Source organism: Trichechus manatus, unplaced genomic scaffold, assembly GCF_000243295.1.
Source record: "Trichechus manatus latirostris isolate Lorelei unplaced genomic scaffold, TriManLat1.0 scaffold00013, whole genome shotgun sequence".
Classification (NCBI taxonomy): Eukaryota; Metazoa; Chordata; class Mammalia; order Sirenia; family Trichechidae; genus Trichechus; species Trichechus manatus.
Genome location: NW_004443949.1, coordinates 23,084,152 through 23,107,157, shown reverse-complemented (window position 1 = coordinate 23,107,157; position 23,006 = coordinate 23,084,152). Strand labels below are relative to the sequence as shown.

Sequence of the window (23,006 nt, the reverse complement as noted above, 5' to 3'; positions counted from 1 at the left end):
GATAAGGAAATGTCTGGTTCCTTAACTCTTCAGTATGATAAAGAGTCTCTTGTAATTATCTTGAAATGAATAACACTTCTAACCTTTGTAAAAATCATATATAAGCTCTAATGTAAAAATGCCTTTTGGGACTCCCTAAGGACAGCCTGCATTGCTGTTGGGTCCCCGGTGGTGTATATTTCCTGAATTAAAACTTTCTCACTCTTTCTGACCTGGAGTATGTTTCACTGGCTCGACTGCCCCAGGGCACGGGCTCTATTCGGGTAACGAGAATGAATAAACTGTGATATACTAAATGGAATGCCATACAGCAATAAAAATGAATGAACCATAAAGCTACACATAAAAACAAGATTAAATCTTACAAGTTAATGTTTAGTAAAAGAAGCCAAATATAAAAATATATATGCTATGTCATTCCATTTATATAAAGTTCAAAACCAGGCAAAACTAATCTATGGTATTTGAGGTCAGGATGGGGGTAGTGATTGGATGGGGAAATGAGGGCAGTCATTGGGGTGCTGGGGCATTTCATTTATCAACCAGGTTGTGGTGACACCAGTGTGTTCACTCTGTGATAATCCATTGAACTAGATGTTTATGACCAGAGTACTTTTCAATGAAAAGAGTTTTATTTTAAGTATATTTTTGGTCTATTGGCGCTCTGCTGTCAAATTACAAAAAAAGAGTAGTGCTCTCTGATTTTTTAGAATTTCTCAGAGCCAAGAAAAGTTACCAAGTACAGAAAATGAGACAATTTTTAATGATCCTACAAATTTAAAAGGTCTGCACACTTAAATACAGCATTTCAAATGGTGAAATTTTGTGATGTAAAACGATTGTATATTTGCCCTCTGGCTTCAATGTCTTTTTATTAGAATGAGGTATAGAGGGCTATGGGAAGCTTTTACCAAGAATAATGAATATGATTAAGCAAAAACTACTGAAGACGAATGTATATAACCTTACATTAAATTTTATAAAGAGCGTTAAAAAAGTAAGTCACTGTTTTTATATCCTACATTCTATTCACAGCTAACCTTTGACCTTCTTAATTGTCACTTTTAGGCATCGTTCTGTCTCAAGAAGGAAATTGGATCCTACAGATACTCACTTTAACTAACAGGAAGAAATTGCAAATGAGTTTGATGGAAAGCATTGTATTTTTAGTGATAGGCAGTACTATAAACACCCTAAAAAATTCCAGGTGTGGTAGAGTTGATTCCAATTCATCATGACCCTATGTGTTTCTAAGTGAAACTGGGCTCCATAGGGTTTTCAAGGCTATGACCTTTCAGAAGCAGATCACGAGGACTTTATTTTGAAGCATCTCTGGGTGGATTTGAACCACCAACCTTTTGGTTGGTAGTCAAGTGCTTAACCATCTGCCAGGGGATCTGGTAATACTATACAGATAAGGAGAATTGATATTTTTATATGTGTAAATTCTTGGTTCTCTAAATTCACTGCATATTACATATACATTACACTATTTTTGTGGTTAATTCCTGCTATGGTCCTTTAAATCTTTTCCCATAAAGCTGTCCTTGAAAAAACTTTTTTAAAATAATGTTTTATTGTGTTTTCAGTCAAAGCTTACATAGCAAAATAGGTTCCCATCTGACGATTTCTACACAAATTGTTTAGTGACACTAGTTACATTTTTCACAATGTGTCAACATTCTTTTCAATTGCGTTCTTGTTTTTCTGTTTCCAGGGCTCTAGTTTCCCTGCCCCCATATCTTCTCATCTTTGCTTTAGAGTAATTGTTGACCTTTTGGGCTCTTAAGATGTTTTTTAAATGAAGCACCATACTCACAGGTAATATCCTTTATTTTGTTTGTCAATCTGTTATTTTGCTAAAAGGTGACCTCGGGGGATAGTTTTAGTTCAAGGTTTAAAGACCATCTCAGAGCGATAGTCTCAGGGAGTCCTCTAGTCTCAACTGGTCCAGTAAGGTCAAAATTTTAAGAATTTGACTTCTGTTCCACATTTTTCTCCCGTTCTATCAGGGTCCATCTATTGTAGTCCTGATCAGAACCCTTAAAAACCTTTTAAAGTCAATTCTTCATCAACTTTCTTCATTAGAAATAAAATTCAGTGTTGGAATATGACTTTGTACTAATTCAGAGAAAAGTTCAGATTTAAAATTATATTAATCCAATATAAATTATCTTTCTTGGAGTGAAAAAAAATTGACATATGGACAAAAGAACTCAGAAATAATTGAAGAATTGGTCTAATTTAACTAGTTACTAAGGGTTACCAGTTTACATGCTAACTTTTAGGATTTCCTAAGATCCAAGATTTTAGTGTCACACGGCTGGTTGACCACATGTATTCCTCTCCTTGATTAAGAGCTGGCAATCACCAAACAATCAGAAACAATACAAAAGTCAATCAGCAAGAGAACTAATAAATCATGGAAAATTAAATGGAATACTATACAGCAATAAAAATGAATGAATTGAAGCTACACAAAAAATTGAAGCAGGAATGAATCTCACAAAACTTCTAAACCACCAGCAGCTCCTTTATGAGTTTCCAACTAAGCGCACCACTTTCCAAAGGCTGCCAATCCCCTACTAAGGACTTGAATGATCAATATGATTTCATGTATAATTTCAAATAAAAAAAAAGAGAAGCAATTCTCCAAAAAAAAAAAATTACATCTAATTTTTGTGTAGGTAAAAGAGCAACACAATTTAATAGTCTATATATCATCACTAATAAGCACAAAAAACAGAACAAAAGACAATGTTACAAGATTCAGAGAGATCCCTCATGCTACTGAAAGAGCTGCTTTCAACATGAACCTGTAATCATTATGTGACCTCCACTGAGATTCAGAAAAGTAAATTGATGTCACTGAAATATCAAAGAAATGCCTAGGCAATGTTCTAGATACTTAATAATAAAGATATATTAGATCCATCACTGTAGTACAGTTGTTTAAATCAGGGGCTTTTGGTTCCATGAGATATATCCAAGGAGGTTAACAAAAACAGCATGATCAGGGAATATTTGCTTAGTATGTGTTAGCTCCAGGTCTTGTTTCAAACAATACAAAGCTTAGACTTTGAGGTCCAAAGCAAAGAAACAAACAGTACAAAAAATACAATTCAAAACGTAAGATAACCACGTCATCAAAAAGTTTCGAAACTACTGGTTTGAAAAATTCTCTTAAAATTAATTGGAACTGAAACCAATATTAGAAGCAGATTAAAGCAAGCACAACACAAGGATGCATAAATGTCACTCCAAAATTCATAAGCCACTTTTTAGTAACATATCAGTATATCACTGCAAAAATGCTTTGCTCTGCAAAACAGACAACACTCATCTCACCTGATTTCATTTTCATACTGTGGGGACAGTCTACCTGAATTCTGGTAAAAGCTTTTGAGGAAAGAGGGGGCAGTGAAGGAAGGGACAGAGGAGGAAGTGTGAAGACTTGGAAGACTGGAGGAAGAATTACTCTCCTTGTGTATGCGTCGAGCTGATGGAAGAGTGCTGAGTACAGAAAATACAGCAAATTTGTCTTAATTTATAGTTCGGCAAAATCTTCATTCACTATGAAAAAGCATATAAACAGGTTCTTGCTATTAATTTAATCTATCTTTGAAAGGCTCAGGGCTGGATCTTATTTGGGAAAGAAAAAAGTAGCATGTACTTCTCTACTTAGATGACCACAGCCTAGTTTCACTCTTTCACAAATTGAACTCCTAATCTATGCAGCATTTCTAACCATATGTTTGTCTCTACGAAATTTTTAACAATTTTATGACAAAAAGTTGTTTGTTTTTACATGCAAAAGGCACTTCAAGGAAAAAAAAAATAGGAAAGCACAAATAATTACCGGAAACAAGTTCCAGAAGGAAAAGGTGATTATCAGTAGTTCAAAGACTTAACTATTTTAAAGATATAAACCTTCCAAAGAATTCAAGAATCACACATCTGGTTGTCAGAAATCATTATAATTCTGTTAGCTTAAAAAACATTAATGTCCATGTTCTTTCCTGAAAGCTGATGAACTGTGCTGCTATAACTTTGTCCAGAGTCCTTTTTTTAAGAAGAATCCTTTCCTAGCAAGTTTTTACAATAATGCAAATAGCATCTTCTTACATTGATAGAAACTGTTTGAACCAATATATTATAAAATGCATTTGGTAGAGAAGAAAAAATAGAGAAGAATAGGGATATTATTTATAGGCTAAAATAACTGATGTCTTAAATTACTGAAAATAATTTTGAAATTACTGAAAATAATTTTCCTGGGAAAGATGAGATTTATTGCGTTGGGTAAATATAAATGCAGTGATCATAAAAAAATATTTCTATATATATGAATACTTAATCATGTTCACAAAAGGAAGTCTAAGGAATACTTAATTCTGTTGATTTACTTTCTTTTTATATATCCTAAAGTATCTTTTTATCAAATCGTTCAGAAAACAGCTGAGGATAAAATTATGTCAGTAAAGGAAATTCTGGGACATTTGATTTGATAACAATTGATGTAGAAATTAGCCTTCTCTTTTTACTTAGAGTTCCATTTTTTCTCCAATTGGCATTCGTATCCGAATCATGTTTCCTATATTAAACTCACAGATAAGGAGGAAAAACAAAATTAGTTACTGGATATTAAGTTCTGATTTGTACTACACAGTAAGAAGGATAATCATGCTATAATTCCAGGTTTACCCTTTTTTACTATTTCTCACTAAATCTCAAATAATTTTGTTACATTATTTTTCATACAACATGGAAGATAATTTCTAAAGGACATTTCCTGTCAATGATCATATGCATGTTTCCTTATTGGTATCACTTTATTCTAGAAAAAATTTTTTGATGATTTTCACATTTTGCTTTTACTGTGTAATAAAATATAGCCAAATATCATCCCCCATATGAAGTTAATTTAGGTGATTTTTCAACCCTGATATTGTAAGCTAATTATTTAGGCTAACAGGAAGCTCCACTGTTAAGTTACTTTAGAATTTGCTGACTTTGTTTCTTTATAGCCATCATCATCAAGAAGACACTGACTAACTAGTGTTGTCAGCAGGTTTTCAGACAAAATAATTGCATGACAGCTCGTTTTTTTGTTTTCTATTTTCTGGAAAAAAAAAATGGGGGAGTTCCATCAAAAATACTTTAATTCTTCTCTTCAGGTGTGCCTAAAATTTGGCGCATTTCCAAGTAACTAAGGTTTTTATAATTTACTTTTATGGTCTTTCTAAGTACTAAATGTTGGTTAGAGCACAGAGTCACAATAAATCTTTACTCCGCGATGACCAAAAGAGAGCGACAGGACAATTTTATTTCACATTCTGGAAAAAGGCTCAGACTCACCTGCACTGTTCGCTGGAACTCTGTCTCAGAAGAGGGGAGCACACACCATGCACCCTCCCATCCTGTAGATTCAGCTTTCTCTTTGTGCTTGAAGGTGGGTGGCTGAATGTGTGTGCCCGTCTTCGGAACTGTGGGGAGTCAGAATCCTCTTCAGGGAAGGTGTGCCAAGCTGGGGACAGTGGGGAGGCTGGTGGTGTTCCTGGTGGGGAGTCTCCTGGGGAGTAGTCCTGGAAAGCAAGCAGAAGTGAGGTCTTCCTTTCCTGCCAAGGATCATGGCAGACCTGCTGAAACACACAGCTCAAAAGTGACAGGGGCCTCTTCTTCCTCCTGAGTCATGACAAAACTTCTTTTTTTTTTTTTTACTCAATCCATGCTAAAGGCTAATCAGTATCACCACAAGCCATAACCCAGTTCTTCTGATAAGCAGCTGTAAGACAGCATCCGTAAAGATAGGCCAGAAAGAGAAAGGGGTGATTCTTTCCCCCGACACTTTGTGGTAAAATGCTATATAGATACTGTACCTCTCACTGTTGCCAGAAATGAAAAGCGTCATGACCAAAAGAAGGTGGAGTCTGTGTTTATGTAGCTACCAATTTCCGTGACATATTGAGTACATGCTTCCTGTACTATCAAAACAATATTACACTGCCTGAGTGTCCCCGTCTCACAGCAAAACCGTCAGGGAAAAAAAAATAAAGCCTGTTAAGTATCTTCCTTCACTGTTGATGTTCCTATCCAACTACATGCTGCCTGAGGTAATTTTTTTTTTTTAAGATGCAAAAAACAGGAAATGAATGAAAAGTGAGCTATGCTGGAATGCATCTGATATTGCATGAGTAGGCATAATAAATCTTTCCATTTAGACAGATGTTCTGTTTATACTTTCCAGAACAGACAGCATTTTAGAAATGTTTAGCTTGATGAACATGGGTTAGAATCAAAGCTGAACTAAGTCTTCAATTCCATCAACAGAAAATTTAATAAAGACATTTTAATGTTTTTCAATTTTTTTAAAAAATGAGTTGCATACGCCTTAGATGTTTTCTCTCAGAACAAAGAAACAGGAAACCAAACCTACTGAGTATTGTCTATGAGATAATGAACAGCCTAAGGTTATAGTTAAAAAGGTAAAAAATGGGGGAGCGAGGGGAATATGGGGAGACAGCAAAAGAAAAACAGATCACTGTATAAGTACAGATATCACTTGGCTCCTTTTTATAAGGTTTTGAGCTGCTCAAATACTGTCCTCCAAAGCATAAGAGCTCCAAACAGTAAAAAGCCCGACAGAGTACAGCTAGCCTGTAAGGCACATGTTCTCTCCCAAAGTAAGAAAGCTTCAGCTGAAAAAGGAACAAGTTGATAATATCCAGAATCTTCAAAAATATTTATTTAAATAACAAAGCCTCAAATATTTATTTTTTAAAAAGCCATGAAAGAATCAAAATAAGATAAGTTAGCATCCATATGACCATATAAGTGGTGGTCTTTGCTAGCGCCCAACTTGTACTAAAAAAGGGAGTTCTGATTAGATACCTTCTCTGAAGCAAGACTGTTGGACCGTTCAAAGCTGTCCATGCTTCCAAGCCGGCCTCGCATTCTGTTAGCTCCCTGAGTGAAGAGAATAAAATTACATCGTTCTTGGGGTTTAGGTTTTTACTTCAAAACTGTGAAAGGCAGTTTCAGGCTGCCTCTTTATGTTAGCATTAAATTGATTCTTTTGCGGCTTACTCTAATTTGTTGGCACTATTAATAGCCAATTACAGCACAGTAAATAGAACTATTCATAATCTATTTCCATTCTTGCTAAATCAGCTATTAGATAACTAGATACTCAGACTAAACCCTTTTAAGTTATTCTGGTTACAAGGTTAAAGCATTATTCATCCACAAGTTCCAGATATTCAGTGAGAGCCCCATTCACTCTGTCTCATACAGATAAACACAAATGTGATTGGTACCACCAAACAAACCAAGAAAAGTTAACAGAATGACCTATGTTCTCTATACAATCTAATTACAAATTCATAATTCATGTCATAGGACTATAATAAGCACAGGTTCAAAAAAAAGGAAAAACTGCTTTTTAAAAATTTATGGATTTTGCTTTATTCAGTCATAATTCAAAACTACTTCAATAAATACTTCACTCTAGAAGACTAGATATCAATCTGTTTTGCTTCGATATTGGTAAATTGGTTCTTTTTTTTTTTTTGGCATGTAATTCTTTGTTTTGGGTTTAACAGTGGTACAAGAAAGAGGGACCTAAGAGATCATCTTGTCTATTCCCCCCATTTTATAAAGGAAGAAACTGAGGCCAAACAAACAAGGAAAAAGGACAGAAAGGCAGGTTGGGTGCCTCATCATGCACGAGGTCGTAAGAGAAAAGCACAGAATGAGGAATTCTACATGACTGTAAAACCTATGAAGAAGTTCTAAAAATGATGACCGGAAATATGAGTCAGGTCAATGTGACAGTGTGATCCTGCAAATAAAATAATGCTCAACATTTGTATAGCACTTAAGTGTGAACGTTTCTCTCCATATATTCTTGGTTGCTGTCTTTTGTTTAGTTGGTTGGTTTTTTTTATGCGAAAGGGTGGGGGAGGATTCAATTTCATTTTAATTTTTAATCTGGGTAATACTTGCACAAAGTTTCAAAAGTCACACTATGCTACCAACCTGAAAATGAAAAGCAGCACTCATCAAGCCCCACTCTCACACCCTGAATCCACATCCCCAAAAGCTAACAGTTAAAATTATTTATATTGACACTTGGGGTTTTTAGCTTATACTGCTATTCCTTAATCTTTCTAATGACTTCCTATTCTAGAAGATAAGATTTTATTTACTATTATTATTTCACTACTCTATACATACTTCTCTCTTCCCCTTTTCTTTCAATATAGTTATCATACAAGTTTGGGTTAATCAATATTTTCTGCTTAGATTATCATGACTTTGTAAATACTGTCTGCAGTTGAGCCACATATTTTACTAAGACTGAATTTTGTATCTTGTACAATTTTATTTTTGTTTTTCATAGAATTAATAACTGCCTCAGCAGTCACTAACTTATTGCCAAACTCTCCAACATCTCAATATGGTCCAACATCCCATAACCCATTAATTACATTTTTTTCTTTTTCTTTGAGCTACCATTGCCGGACCCTCTGTCTTCCTGCCCCGATCTGGACTGGTTGCAACATAAGCCTGCTGTATAGATCTTTCCAGTGTTTTCCTGCACTATTAACCTGGAAATTTCTTTTAGACCTCTCGTATGTTGCAATTTCTGTTTCCTTGTCTTCCTCTTTCTTAGTTTACTTCCTCATTTTGGTGAAGCACATTTTCCAGGTGCTTTATGAAAAAGGGTGACTGGGAAGAAAAAAAAAATTTGTTTTAATTTATATGCCTTTAAATGTCATTATTCTATCTTTATATTACATTAATAATTTGGCTGAGCATGTAATTCTGGCTGGAAACTTTCCTTCAGAATATACAAGCACCGCTCAAACATCTTTTGGTACAGAAGTCTAATGCCATTGTGATTCCTAAGCCTTTGTGTGTGACCTGCTATTCTCTCTGGAACAGGTTCTGAGTTTACTCTTGGGCTTTTGCTGAAATTTCACAATGATGTGCCTTGGTGTGGTTTTTATTTAGTCATTGCATTGTGCACTTACTAAGTCCAGTAAATTTGAAAACTCATGCCCATTAGCTCTGAGAATTTTTATTTTATTATTTCTTTGAAAATTTCATATATATATACACACATATACATATACATACATACATATATAAACACATGTATATATTATATATATATGTATATGTATATACATATATAATATATACACAGACCTCTTTAAAGTATTAGAAAGAAAAAATGTCACTTTGAGGACTAAAGTGCACCTGATCTGAGCCATGGTATTTTCAATTGCATCATATGCATGCAAAAGCTGGACAATGAATAAGGGAGATCAAAGAAGAACTGACCCATTTTAGTTACGGTATTGGCAAAGAATGCTGACTATACCATGGACTGCCAGAAGAATGAACATATCTGTCTTGGAAGAAGTACAGCCAGAATGTTCCTTAGAAGCAAGGATGGCATTCGTCTCACGTACTTCAGACATGTTATCAGGAGGGTCCAATCCTTGGAGAAGGACGTCATGCTTGATAAAGTAGAGTGTTAGTGAAAAAGAGGAAGACCCTCAATGAGATGGATTGACACAGTAGTTACAACAATGGGCTCAAACATAACAATTGTGAGGATGGTACAGGACCAGGCAGCATTTCATTCTGCTGTACATAGAGTCGCTATGAATCGGAACCGACTCGTTGATGGCATCTAATGACAACAAATATATATATATATGTATCTCCCTTCTGGAATTCCTACTATTAGGCTTTCGGCTCTCCAGCTGAGTCCTTTAACTTTTCATGTTTTTCTGCTATTTTCCATTTCGTTCTATTTTCTAAGAGAGTTTTTCAATTCTAGCTTGTAACCCTCCTATTGAACAGTTTAATGTCTACTATCAGAAAGTTTTAAGAGTTCTTTCTTGTTCTCAGTTGACTGTTTTGTATTTATGGTATCCTATCCCTGGTGGCGCAGTGGTTAAGAGGTTGGCTGCTAACCAAAAAATCGGCAGTTCGCATCCACCAGCCGTTTCTCAGAATCCCTACGGGGTGGCTCTACTCTTGTTCAATAGGGTCGCTATGTGTTGGAATCAACTCGATGGCAATAGGTTTGGTTTTTTTGGTTTATTCTTGTTTCACAGAAGCAGTATTTATTCTTATGTATGTATATTAATTATAATTTTCTAACTTTGCTAGCTCCCTACATTTTCTGTTTCCTACACGTTCTTTTCTGATTATTTTGTTCTATCTTTTGTATTTAGAGGATTTTCAAATTTGTAAAGTAAGGCTGGGCTTTTTAACTGGGTCATTGTTTTCTAGAGTGACTAGGCAGGCACCCAGCAGTTTCATTGTGGCACCTTGTTATTATATGCAGGTGTTTTATCTGAGGCGGATGAATTTCTCCAGAGAAGAGCCCTTCAATCTTTTGCATAAGGAGTGGAGGATTAGTGGTGGGTAGAGCATAGGAGAAGAAATGAACATGATCATTCTGTACTACGAAAACTGAGCAGGGTAAGAGGGTTGGCTGGTCTTGATGTTCACTATAGACTCTCACTACTCCTCTTTTCAATACAGTATCTCACCATCGCCTGCTATATCTGGTGTCCCTGAGTCAAACTGAGTTGAAGTCTAAGTAGGTTTGTCTGAGGTATAAACCTACAGTTTCCCTCCATAGTCAAGGGGAGGGGGGGTGTCACCTAGCTGCCCAGAGTGGGGGAGGGGAGTTGGAGGGCTAACTGTGCCTAATTCCTATTTTCAATCAGTCCTCCAGTTTTCAGTTCCACCCGCTCATCCCTGCCTTCTGAAGTACTCGTCACTTTAAACTCTTGAGTTTTAGGGGGGTTCTGTGAAAAATTAGCTCTTTTCAAATGGTATATACTTCCACGATGGAATTTTTCCACTCTGCTAAGCCACTTATCACTCACCTATCCACCTGCTGCCATTTCCTCTCTTGTTCTCTATTTCTTTACAAATTTTTAAAAATCTTTTCTATTCCTTTAGCGTAATTTTAGGGAAGTTTTAAGCGACAGCAGAGATAAATGAATTTGTTCAACCTATCATGTTGTAAACTTTTTCTATAAAGGACCAGATAATAAGTATTTTAGGATTTGCAGAGTGTATATGGTCTCTGTCACACATTTTTCTTTCTTTTTTTTAAACAACTCTTTTGAAATGTAAGCATCATTCTTAGCTTGCAGGTGGCACAAAAACAGGCTGGTGCTAGATTTGGCTCACAGGTCGTTTGCTTACTCCTACTATACACTGGAGTCGCTGGATGGCGCAAATGGTTAACGTGCTTAGCTGCTAACCGAAAGGTTGGTGGTTCAAGTTCACCCAGAGGTGCCTCAGAAGAATGGCATGGCAATCTACTTCTGAAAGATCAGCCATTGAAAACACTATGGGGCACAGTTTTACTCTGACTCATATGGTTGCCATGAGTTAAAGTCAACTCAACGGCAACCAGATTTTTGCTATACACAGTTATTTAATCCTCATGACCAACTGATTATTATTTTTACTTTACTGATAAGGACACAAAGTCTCAGAAAGTTGAAATGATTTGCCCAAATTTACAAAGGTAATGGCAGAGAATAACTCTCAAAAACAGGCCTAACATAACAAAGGTATACATTAATAAAGATTAAAAGAGTGAGGTCTCTCATACCTATAGGCCATCTATTGATATTATAGAAGTTACTTAAAAATAAATTTATAAAATAACAAGATTATTCCTATGTCTTCAAAAAAAATTTTATGATCTCAATGTGCAGCAATTCTGTGTTATGTTTAAAAGCCAAGATGATATCGAGATACACAAATGGAGGTTAGGCAGTGTGGATGCTATGAAGCAATGTTCCATTATATTTAGCCTGAGTGCAAATAAAGATATTAGTTAGACTAGTAAATGATTACTGCTCTAATTCTGACAGCTTCAGAGCTTAATAACAAGAAGGGATGTTAAAAAAAGAGAAAAAGATAGAGTTTCTTTGATATGATACAACAGCACAAGCAACAAAAGAAAAAATGCATAGATTGGACTTCCTCAAAATTAAAACCTTTGTGCTTCAAAGGACACATGAAAGAAATGAAAAGACAACCCACAGAATGGGAGAAAAGCTTTGCAAATCATGTATCTGATTAAGGATTTGTATCTAGAATATTGAAAGAACTCCTACAATTCAACAGCAAAAACACAAATAATCCAATTTAAAAATAAGCAGAGGATCTCAACAGATATTTCTCCAAAGAATATATACAAATGGCGAATAAACACATGAAAAGATACTCAACATCATCAGCCATCAGGGAAATACAAATCAAAACCACAGTGAGACACCACTTCATACCCACAGGAAATGGTTATAATCAAAAAGACAGATAATAATAAATGTTAATAAAGATATGGAGAAATTAGGAGCCTCATGCATTACTTGTGGGAATGTAAAATGGTGCAGCCACTTTGGAAAAAAGACTGGCAGTTCTGCAGAAGGTTAAACAGAGTTACCATATAATCCAGCACCTCCACTCCTAGGTATACACTGACCCAAGAGAAATGAAACACATGCCCACTAATGTTCACAGCATTATTATTCCTAATACTCAAAAAGTGATAACAACTCAAATGTCCAGTGACTGATGAATGATACATTCACAGAATGGAATATTGTTTGGCATTAAAAAACAATGAAGTGCTGATACATGGTGTAACATGGATGAAACTTCAAATCATTGTGCTAAGTGAAAGAAGCCAGTCACAAAGAACCGTATGTTGTATAATTCCATTTATATAAAATGTCCAAAAGAGACAAACCTATAGATATGAAAAAGTAGACTAGTGGTTGCCTAGGGTTGAGGAGGCTAGGGTTAAATTGGGAGTGATTGCTAATGGGTACAGGGGTTTCTTTCTGGTGTAATTAAAATATTCTACGACTGACTCTGGTGATGGTTGCACGACTCTGTGAATACAATAAAAACAACTGAATTGTAAACTTTAATGGGTGAGTTGAACAGTATGTGAATACAGCAGTTATTTAAAAAGAAAAGGTTAATGGGTGAGTTGCACAGTATGTGAATACAGCAGTTATTTAAAAAAAAAAAAGATAGAGCAGGTAGGAAGATATGACTTAGATAATAAGAGTTTTAAAAAAACCAAATTATTTTGCTATAGAAAAAAAGCTAACCTGGAAGCCTAACAGTTAAGCACTCGGCTGCTAACCTAAAGGTTGGCGATTCAAACCCACTCAGCCGCTCCTTGGGAGAAAGACCTGGTGATCTTATTACAGTGACATTATTACAGTACCAAAAAAAAAAAAAACACACACACACACTATGGGGCAGCTCTACTCTGTCACATGGGGTCACTGTGAGTCAGAACTGACTCAATGGCATCCAACAACAAAATAATGAAAATATTCAAATGATTTAAAGAGCTTTTATACTAGAAATGGAAATAAACTATTCTGTTTTTCCACTGAGAACAGAATCACGGAGTATATGCCAATGTTACAGAATGGAGAACTAAAGATAAAGCAAAAGCATTTTTACTAACTCTGCTTGTACTACTTCTATTAATAACAACAACAGTATCAATAATAATATTAATAGCTGCATCTAATACTGAATGTTTATCATGTGCCATATACTATGTTAAACATTATACACTTCATTATCTCATTTAATCCTCACAACACTTCCCTGAAGTATGTGTAATTATTTAGCTCAGTTTTACAGATAAGGAGACTGAAGTTCTGAGAAATTATCTTCCCAAGTTTACACAGCTAGTTATGGGTCAGAGCAGCTATTTGAACCCAGAAATTATAATTGAAGAGTAAAGTTCTTGACCTCTTACTCAAAACTACTTCCCTAACATGAGCTTTGTAAAAAATAAAACTATAGAAACTAAGCCTACATTAAACCAAAAGAAAGAAAAAACCAAACCTCTTGCTGTTGAGTCGATTAGCTAAGTGTAATTCTACAAACCTCACAAATGATCTTTCAATTCTTCAGTTCTATACCATGACATGCTGTCTACTAATAATAAACTATTAAAAAAACCAAAACCAAATCCATTGCTGTCAAGTCGATTCTGACACACAGTGACCCTATCGGACAGAGTAGAACTGCCCCATAGAGTTTCCAAGGAGCAGCAGGTGGATTTGAACTGCTAATTTTTTGGTTAGCAGCCAAGCTCTTAATCATTGTACCACCAGGGCTCCTACAGATTGAATAAGTATGGTAAAAGGATACAACCCTGATGTGCTCCTTTCCTGATTTTGAACCATTCAGTATCCCCTTGTTCTGTTCCAACAACTGCCTCTTGGTCTACACAGAGTTTCTGCATGAGCACAATTAAGTGTTCTGGAATTCCCATTTTTTCACAATGTTATCTATAATTTGTTATGATCCACACAGTCGAATTTCTTTGTGTAGTCAATAAAACACAGGTAAACATCTTTCTGGTATTCTCTGCTTTCAACCAAGATTCATCTGACACCAGCAATGATATCCCTCATTCCACAACCTCTTCTGAATTCGGCTTGAATTTCTGGCAGTTCCCTGTCTATATACTGCTGCAACCATTTTGCAATTATCTTCAGCATAATTTTACTTGCTAGTGATATTAATGACATTGTTTGATAATTTCTGCATTCCTTTTAATCACCTTTCTTTGGAATAGCCACGTATATGCATCTCTTCCAGTTGGTTGGCCAGGTAGCTGTCTTCCAAATTTCTTGGCATAGATGAGTGAGCACTTCCAGCATTGCATCTATTTGTTGAAACATTTCAATTGGTATTTCGTCAATTCCTGGAACCACGTTTATCACCAATGCCTTCAGTGCAGCTTGGACTTCTTCCTTCAGCACCATTGGATCTTGATCATACGCTACCTCTTGAAATGGCTGAACACTGACCAATTCTTTTTGGTACAGTGACTGCGTATTCCTTCTATCTTCTTTTGATGATTCCTGCATTGTTCAATTTTTTGCCCATAGAATCCTTCAATATTACAACTCAAGGCTTGAATTTTTTCTTCAGTTCTTTCAGCTTGAGAAATGCTGAGCGTGTTCTTCCCTTATGGTTTCCTAACTCGAGGTCTTTTCATGTTTCATTATAATACTTTGCTTTGTCTTCTTGAACTGCCCTTTGAAATCTTCTGTTCAGCTCTTTTACTTTAGCATTTCTTCCATTTGCTTTAGCTATTCTATGTTCAAGAGCAAGTTTCAGAGTCTCTTCTGACATCTATTTTGGTCTTTTTTTTTTTTTCCTGTCTTTTTAATGATCTTTTGCTTTCCTCATGTATGATGTCCTTGATGTCATCCCACAACTCATCTGTTCTTCGATCAATAGCGTTCAATGCACCAAATCTACTCTTGAGACGGTCTCTAAATTCAGGTGGGATATACTCAAGGCTGTACTTTGGATTTCATGGACTTCTTTTAATTTTTTCTTCAGCTTCAACTTGAACAGACAGATGAGCAATTGATGGTCTTTTCCCCAATCAGCCTCTGGACTTGTTCTGACTGATGATATTGAGCTTCTCCATCATCTCGTTCCACAGATGTAGTCAATTTGATTCCCGTATATTGCATCCAGTGAGGTCCAAGTATATAGTCATTGTTATGGATTAGATTGTGTCCCCCCAAAATGTGTGTCAACTTGGCTAGTCCATAATTTCCAGTATTGTGTGACTGTCCACCATTTTGTCATCTCATGTGATTTTCCTATATGTTGTAAATCCTACCTCTTCGATGTTAATGATGTGGGATTAGTGGCAGTTATGTTAATGAGGCAAGACTCAATCTACAAGATTAGGTTTGCTTTAAGCCAATCTCTTTTGAGATATAAAAGAGAGAAGTCGAGCAGAGAGATGTGGGGAACTCATACCACCAAAAAAGCAGTGCCGGGAGGAGAGTGTGTCCTTTGCACCCAGGGTCCCTGTGCTAAGAAGCTCCTAGTCCAGGGGAAGACTGATAACAAGACTTTCCTCCAGAGCCGACAGAGAGAGAAAGCCTTCCCCTGGAGCTGGCACCCCGAATTCAGACTTCTAGGCTCCTTGACTGTGAGAGAATATATTTCTTTGTTAAAGCCATCCACTTGTGGTATTTCTGTTACAGCAGCACTAGATAAACAAGACAGAAGCTGTTTATGTTGTTGAAAAAAGGTATTTCCAATGAATAAATCATTGTTCTTGCAAAATTCTATCATTCGATCTCCTGTGTCATTTCTATCACCAAGGCCGTATTTTCCAACTACTGATCCTTCTTCTTTGTTTCCAACTTTCACATTCCAATCACCAGTAATTATCAATGCATCTTGATTGCATGTTTGATCAATTTCAGACTGCAGAATTTGGTAAAAATCTTCAATTTATTCATCTTTGGCATTAGTGGTTGGTGCATAGACTTGACTAACAGTTGCATTAACTGGTCTTCCTTGTAGACATGTGGATATTATCCTATCACTGACAGCATTGTATTTCAGGATAGATCTTGAATTTTTTTTTTTTTTTTTCCCTTGAGGATGAATGAGATGCTGTTCCTCTTCAATTTTGTCATTACCAGCATGGTAGACCATATGATTGTCTGATTCAAAATGACCAATATCAGTCCATTTCAGCTCACTAACGGCTAGGATGGAGCTCTTGTGGCATGGTGATTAAGAGCTCGGCTGCTAACCAAAAGGTCAGCAGTTTGAATCCACCAGCTGTTCCTTGGAAATCCAATGGGCAGTTCTACTCTGTCCTATAGTGTCACTATGAGTCAGAATCAACTCAATGGCAAAGAGTCTGAATGCCTAAGATATTGATCTTCAAGTGGTTCATTTCTTTTCTGACAACTTCCAGTTTCGCTTGATTCATACTTCGTACATTCCACATTCCGATTATTAGTGAATGTTCGCAGCTGTTTCTTCTCATTTTGAGTCATGCCACATCAGCAAATGAAAGTCCTAAAAGCTCCATCCATGTCATTAAGGTCGACCCTACTTTGTGGAGGCAGCTCTTCTCAAGTAGTATTTTGAGTGCCTTCCAACCTGAGGGGCTCATCTTCTGGCACTGTATCTGACAATGTTCTGCTGCTTCCATAAGGTTTCCACTGGCCTTTTTTTTCTAGAAGTAGATTGCCTCCTTTCCACTCTATCATAGTCTGGAAGCTCCGCTGAAACCTGTCCACCAAGGGTGACCCTGCTAGTATTTGAGATACCAGTGGCATAGCTCCCAGCATCACAGCAACATGCAAGTCACCACAGTACAACAAACTGACAGACGAGTGGTGGAATACCTTGTTAGGTCACATAACTGATGGCACTTGGCAGCACTCTGGGACACCGAACCTACTATATCCACCTTGACCAAAATAGATTGGCTGTGTATGCCCTTGCCAAAATAGTCATTCCAGCAGTTCGAGGTATGCTTTAGAGACACTTCAAAGTCAGCCACGCAAGCATTGTGCAGGATGCCAAGGTACGAAATGGAGCTCAAGAGAGTCACACTCTACTCTTGTCGCGAGTTTTATCTTGTGGTAAATGGCAGGGATTTCGGAGCTTTTCACTTGTCTTAGTTTCTTGGTGCTGCTATAACAGAAATACTACAAACGGGTAGCCTGAATGAACAGAAATAATTTTCTCACAGTTTAGGATGCTAGAAAACTGAATTCAGGGCACTGGCTCTAGGGGAAAGTTTTCTCTCTGAGTTGGCTATAGGAGAAGGCCCTTGTCTCTTTTCAGCTTCTATCCTCCATTGGTAATCTTCATGTGGCATCAATCTTACTCCATTTGTCCTTGCTTCTGTGCTTAATCTACTCTTTTTACATCTCAAAAGAGATTGGCTTAAAATACAATCTACAGTGACATAGCCTCATTAACATAACAAAGAAAACCCTATTCCCAAATGGGATTACATCCACAGGTTATAGGAGTTAGGATTTACAACACATATTTTGTGGGGGACACAATTCAATTACAAACCACTGTATATACCATCTCACCTCTATAAAAACCAAAACCCACTGCCGTCAAGTAGATTTTGACTCACAGTGACCCTATAGGACAGAGAAGAGCAGCTGGTAGATTCAAACTGCTCACCTTTTGGTTAGCAGACGAGCTCTTAGCCACTATGGCACCAGGGCTCTCACCTCTATACTGTGATACTTTCCCAAGATACTGACGTTTAATCCTCACAATAATGCAAACTAAGCAGGCATTTGAATGCCATTTTACAAATGGGCAAATTATGGTTTAGAAAAGGTAAATAATTTGTCCAAGATCATAAATACAAAATCTGATAGGACCAGGTCTTGAATTAAGATCCCTGAACCACCCACTTAAATGGTCTTTCTACTAAAGCTCTCACTAAACACCATGTGTTCAGTTCAGGTAGCTGATACTAGTGAATACAGATTATCTGTTCATGATGTTAGTGCTTCAAGAACACCTCATGCACAGCCACTGTCTGTTTGTCAGTGGAGCCTTGTGTGTTGCTCTGATGTTGAACAGGTTTCAGTGGAGCTTCTAGACTCAGACAGATTAGGAAAAAAGGCCTGGCAATGTACTTCCAAAAATCGGTTCGATCTGCAACCAGTCGTGGAGATGGCATTTTGTTCCACTGTCCAGGAGATCACCATGGTGGGAGGGTGGGGGGGTTTCTCAAAGACAGCTAACAACAACAGTAGTAGGTCTCAAAATTTAGCGCACACGTAAGAATCACCCAGAGGCCTTGTTAAAACACAAATTGCTGGACCCCACTCCCAGAGTTTCTGATTCAGGACACTTGGGGCTGGGCTGGAGAATTTGTATTCCTAACACATTCCCAGGCGTGATGACGTTGTTGGTGCAGGACAACACTTTAAGAACAAAAGGCCCCCCAAAGCATGAATAATCACAAATAGGGAGTTAAGATGCAAAACTGAGGCTGTATATCAGAATTACCTGTGGCATTTCTAAAGCACACAGATGACTAAAACCCACACCTATGCTATTTTGATACAGTACTTGAGGGGTTGGACTCAGGAGTCTATTTTTCATTTGGACAGCTCCATTGATGACTGTTGTACAGCCAAGACTGAGCAGAGTGGAGGGGAAGATTAGACTCATTTAATTGTTTATGTTTATGAAATAAGTTCTTTGTTAAAGTAACAGTAGAAATATTTAACTTACTAATTGTTACCATTTGCCTATCAAATTCACTTCAGATACACTAGAAACTAAAAAACAAGTTTAAAATAAACAGAAATACCTTGATTTACAGTATATCCTTAAAAACGTAACGCTCCATTTCACTGGGCCTACACTCTTTTCTGAAGGTTATACTCACTTCACAAAATCCGCTGCCATCGAGTAGATTCCGACTCATAGTAACCCTACAGGACAGAGTAGAACCGCCCCCATGTGGTTTCCAAGAAGTGGCTGGTGGATTTGAACTGCTGACCTTTTGGTTAGCAGCTGAGCTCTTAACCACTGCGCCACCAGGGCTCTGCTCTTCCCAAAGGGCATATATAAATGAACTTTTACCTAGCTCATGAACCTTGGAGCCAGTTGCTTTAGATAGCCATCTGTTCTCTTTTCCATTAAAAAGTGAAAAAATACCCTCCCTCCCTTGCAAAAATAACACCACAATTTACAGGATATCTTGCCTTTTAAAGGAGTTCTGGTGGTGCTGTGGTTAAAGCACTCAGCTGCTAACCAAAAAGTTGGCAGTTCGAACCTACCAGCTGCTCCGCGGGAGAAAGATGTGGCGGTCTGCTTCTGTAAAGATTTATAGCCTTGGAAACCCTATGGGGCAGTTCTACTATGTCCTATAGTGTCACTATGAATTGGAATCGACTCAATGGCAGTGGTTTTGGTTGATGGGTTTGCGCTTTAAATCCAAACAGGGATTTCTCTGACAATGTATGTCACTAATTTATAGCTCTCCTAGCTCTCTTTTTTTTTAAATGGAGAGGTCCTTCTACCTTGTGTAACTAATAAATATTAATTAAATCCAGTAAATATCCTATTCATATCAAACTTTCAATGTATTCATTTATTATTTATTTTTTATATCAGAATAGACTTGTGATTTCCTATTTTATTCAACAGGTTATATCTGTTGTCATCATTTATTTTGGTGCTCATCTTGTCTCTGATACAGTCAGTACCAGCCCTTTCAAGGTCTTTACATCTTTATGATACATCTCCATTTATCTCTAAGCACTTCCTTACTATCTAGAGCACCAAGATATTCCAGGCTCTCTTGCACTCTCCCTGCACCTCTGGACTCACTCATTTCTTCCAGAATCCCTGGTTTCTTTTAGTGGAGAATATACATAGAAACCAAAATCTGGGTACTAGATGTCAAAATCTGGGTACTAGGCTTCTTACCCTGGTGGTGCAGTGGTTAAGAGCTCGGCTGTTAACCAAAAGGTCGGCAGTTCAAATCCACCAGCTGCTCCTTGAAAACCCTATGGGGCAGTTTTCTACTCTGTATTATAGGGTCACTACGAGTCAGAATTGACTTGATGGCAATGGGTTTGGTTTTTTGGTTTTACAGGAAAGCTAAGGAGCCCTGGTGGCACAAATGGTTAAGTGCTTGGCTGCTAACCAAAAGGTTGGCAGTTCACACTTACTCAGAGGCTCCATGGGATAAAGACCTGGTGATCTGCTTCTATAAAGATTATAGTCAAGAAAACCCTATGGGGCAGTTCTACTCTGTCACATGGGTCGCTATGAGTTGAAATAGACTCTATTGCACCTAACACCAACATATGAAAGCTGCTCCGAGGTCCTCTCATTGGGCAAAGTTAAGGACTATCTGTACATATTTATATCTATATTTACTTCTAAATATATATACATTAAAAGCCACAAGTTCATACTGATAGGTCTAAGTCAAATCTGACAACACAGGGTTCATGCTAATTTCCTGTCTTTTCATACTTGTAATTCCCTTCTCCCTGAACCCCACTATCTTTAATATATTTACTTATGTGATCAGTCTCCCTGTACATAACCAATCTTCACAGCTGCCACTACACAGACACCCCCTCTCCCAACTCAGGCTGCCACTCCCACACATTTAAACCACCCTCACCCTGGTCAGACTTCCAACTCCTCATACTTGGCACCCTGTTACATGAAAACCTTCCCTACTCCACTCTGGCTCTGATACCCCATGCTAGACCATTCTCCACAGGGGTGCCTCCCTTACCTTCTCAAGCTCCGACTTCCCGAACCAGTCTGCTTTCCATGCAGACGCCCTCCTGACCACACTGTTCCCACACACTGCACTGAACCACCTCCATAACATGATGTGCTTTCTCTGCTCTGAGCCATGGTGGCTCCCCTGGCCCCCCAAGACATAACTTGCTTGATCACACCTAACGGCTTTAGAATTGAATTGCTCAGGGGAGGGCGAACCATTTTACTCATTTTTAAAATGGAATAAATTTACTAAATGGAATAAATGAATTTCTATTAATTTATACTTATGATTTTCAGTATTTCTTATCAGTCCCTAAGAACAGGCAGAAGAGGGGCTTCTTTATAACTTTATGTGATGTGGCAAATGATAAAAAGTTCTTATATAATAGTGGGCATCAATATTCTATTTCCCTTACATATATCTTTACTACTAAATCTCTACTGTTCCAATTCAGGTATCAGAGGTACCAGAATAAATCTAGGTCTGAGAATGAAACTTATTTTTAAAGATTATTTTAGATAAGTATTAACTAAATTAACGTTATCTTAGTTTTATTTGTTTCTTAAGGAAATCTTCTATAAGCCAGCTGAGAATGAAACAAAGCAGTTAGAAAACACAGACATTAACACCTAAAACATCCTCAGTCTAATCTTACCCTTGAGAAGATATTTTCCAGAGAACTGGTTAAGGATCTCTTAGCCTTATTTTTCAGAATGTCAAGTTTGAACCTCCCACTGCTTGTCGCATTTTCTGGGATTATACTATTTGAAATAGTCTATAGAGAGAAAAACAGATAAATTTCAGTTTGCAAGTATTCAAGGTTAAATGAGGCTTTAAATGTAGGCTTAACCAAGCCATCAAAAAGCATAAGAATTCTTCAGTAGCTCCATTAAGAATAATTTAGGTTTCGCATTGTGAACACACAGATTATAGGCAAAAGAGTTTAATTTTTTAAATTGTAAATAATAAAAAAGACAGCAATAAGCTCTTTCCTTCATGCCTTTCCTTTCTTCTAATAAATTCCGGCTGCATTTAACAACAATTAAACTTGCGATGGCAATTTTTACTGCTCTTATTTTGATTAATAACTATAACCACCCATTCCAATTTGCATATTTTATATCCAAACTACCAAGGGAAAAAAAAAAGAGAGAGAAATAAGTTGTAAAAAACAAAGCATCTTCTCGTAAAGCTGGAGTCTGCTAACGGCCGTGTTATAATTACATTTTCATTGGTGAGTGGGTCATTTTTCTTTTAGATGAGCAAGTATTCACTGATAGTACCGAACTGTATGAGCATCTACTATGCGTCCCCTGTTTATATTCTCTTTCCCAGTTCTTCACTCTGCCTTCCTTTACATGTCCATCCAATTCGTCACTAAGTCCTAATGGTTTTGTGTCCTAAATAGCTCTTTACTCACACCTTCCTAACATCTCCAGTGTTCTAGTTCAAGCTCTAACTTAAGATGAAAAAAATTTCCATGACAGAGTCATTCAATCTATTTATGTATCAGTGCTATCCCTGTGTCTTGCACATGCTTATATTATTGTTTTGTTGGTGGTATTGTTGTTAGGTGCCGTGGAGTCAATTTCAAGTCATAGTGACCCCATGTGACAGAACAGAACTGCCCTACAGGATTTTCTAGGCTAAAATCTTTATGGGAACAAATCACCAGGTATTTCTCCTGCAGAACTGCTGGCTGGGTTAGAACTGCCAACCTTGGGGTTTACAGCTGAGCACTTAACTGTTGTGCCACCAGGGCTCCTTATATTATTGCACTAATCACACCATGTTGTAATTTATTTGATTTGATTCTATGTTGGTTTGTCCTCTACACAGT

General features: G+C 37.1%; 1 protein-coding gene across 2 annotated transcripts in view; it reads right to left on the bottom strand.

Annotated features, from left to right (window-relative positions):
- TBC1D4 (TBC1 domain family member 4) overlaps nucleotides 1-23,006 on the bottom strand; it is a 228,868-nt gene that overhangs the window by 46,271 nt on the left and 159,591 nt on the right. Inside the window, exons 8-11 of one of the 2 annotated variants that reach the window (XM_004371418.2) lie at nucleotides 21,822-21,941; nucleotides 6,892-6,966; nucleotides 5,359-5,585; nucleotides 3,349-3,513 (exon numbers count right to left, since the gene is read on the bottom strand). In XM_004371418.2, coding sequence (XP_004371475.1) covers nucleotides 3,349-3,513; nucleotides 5,359-5,585; nucleotides 6,892-6,966; nucleotides 21,822-21,941 — 587 coding nt within the window. The remainder of the gene's footprint in view (nucleotides 1-3,348; nucleotides 3,514-5,358; nucleotides 5,586-6,891; nucleotides 6,967-21,821; nucleotides 21,942-23,006) is intronic. The other variant, XM_004371420.2, reaches the window with a different exon arrangement.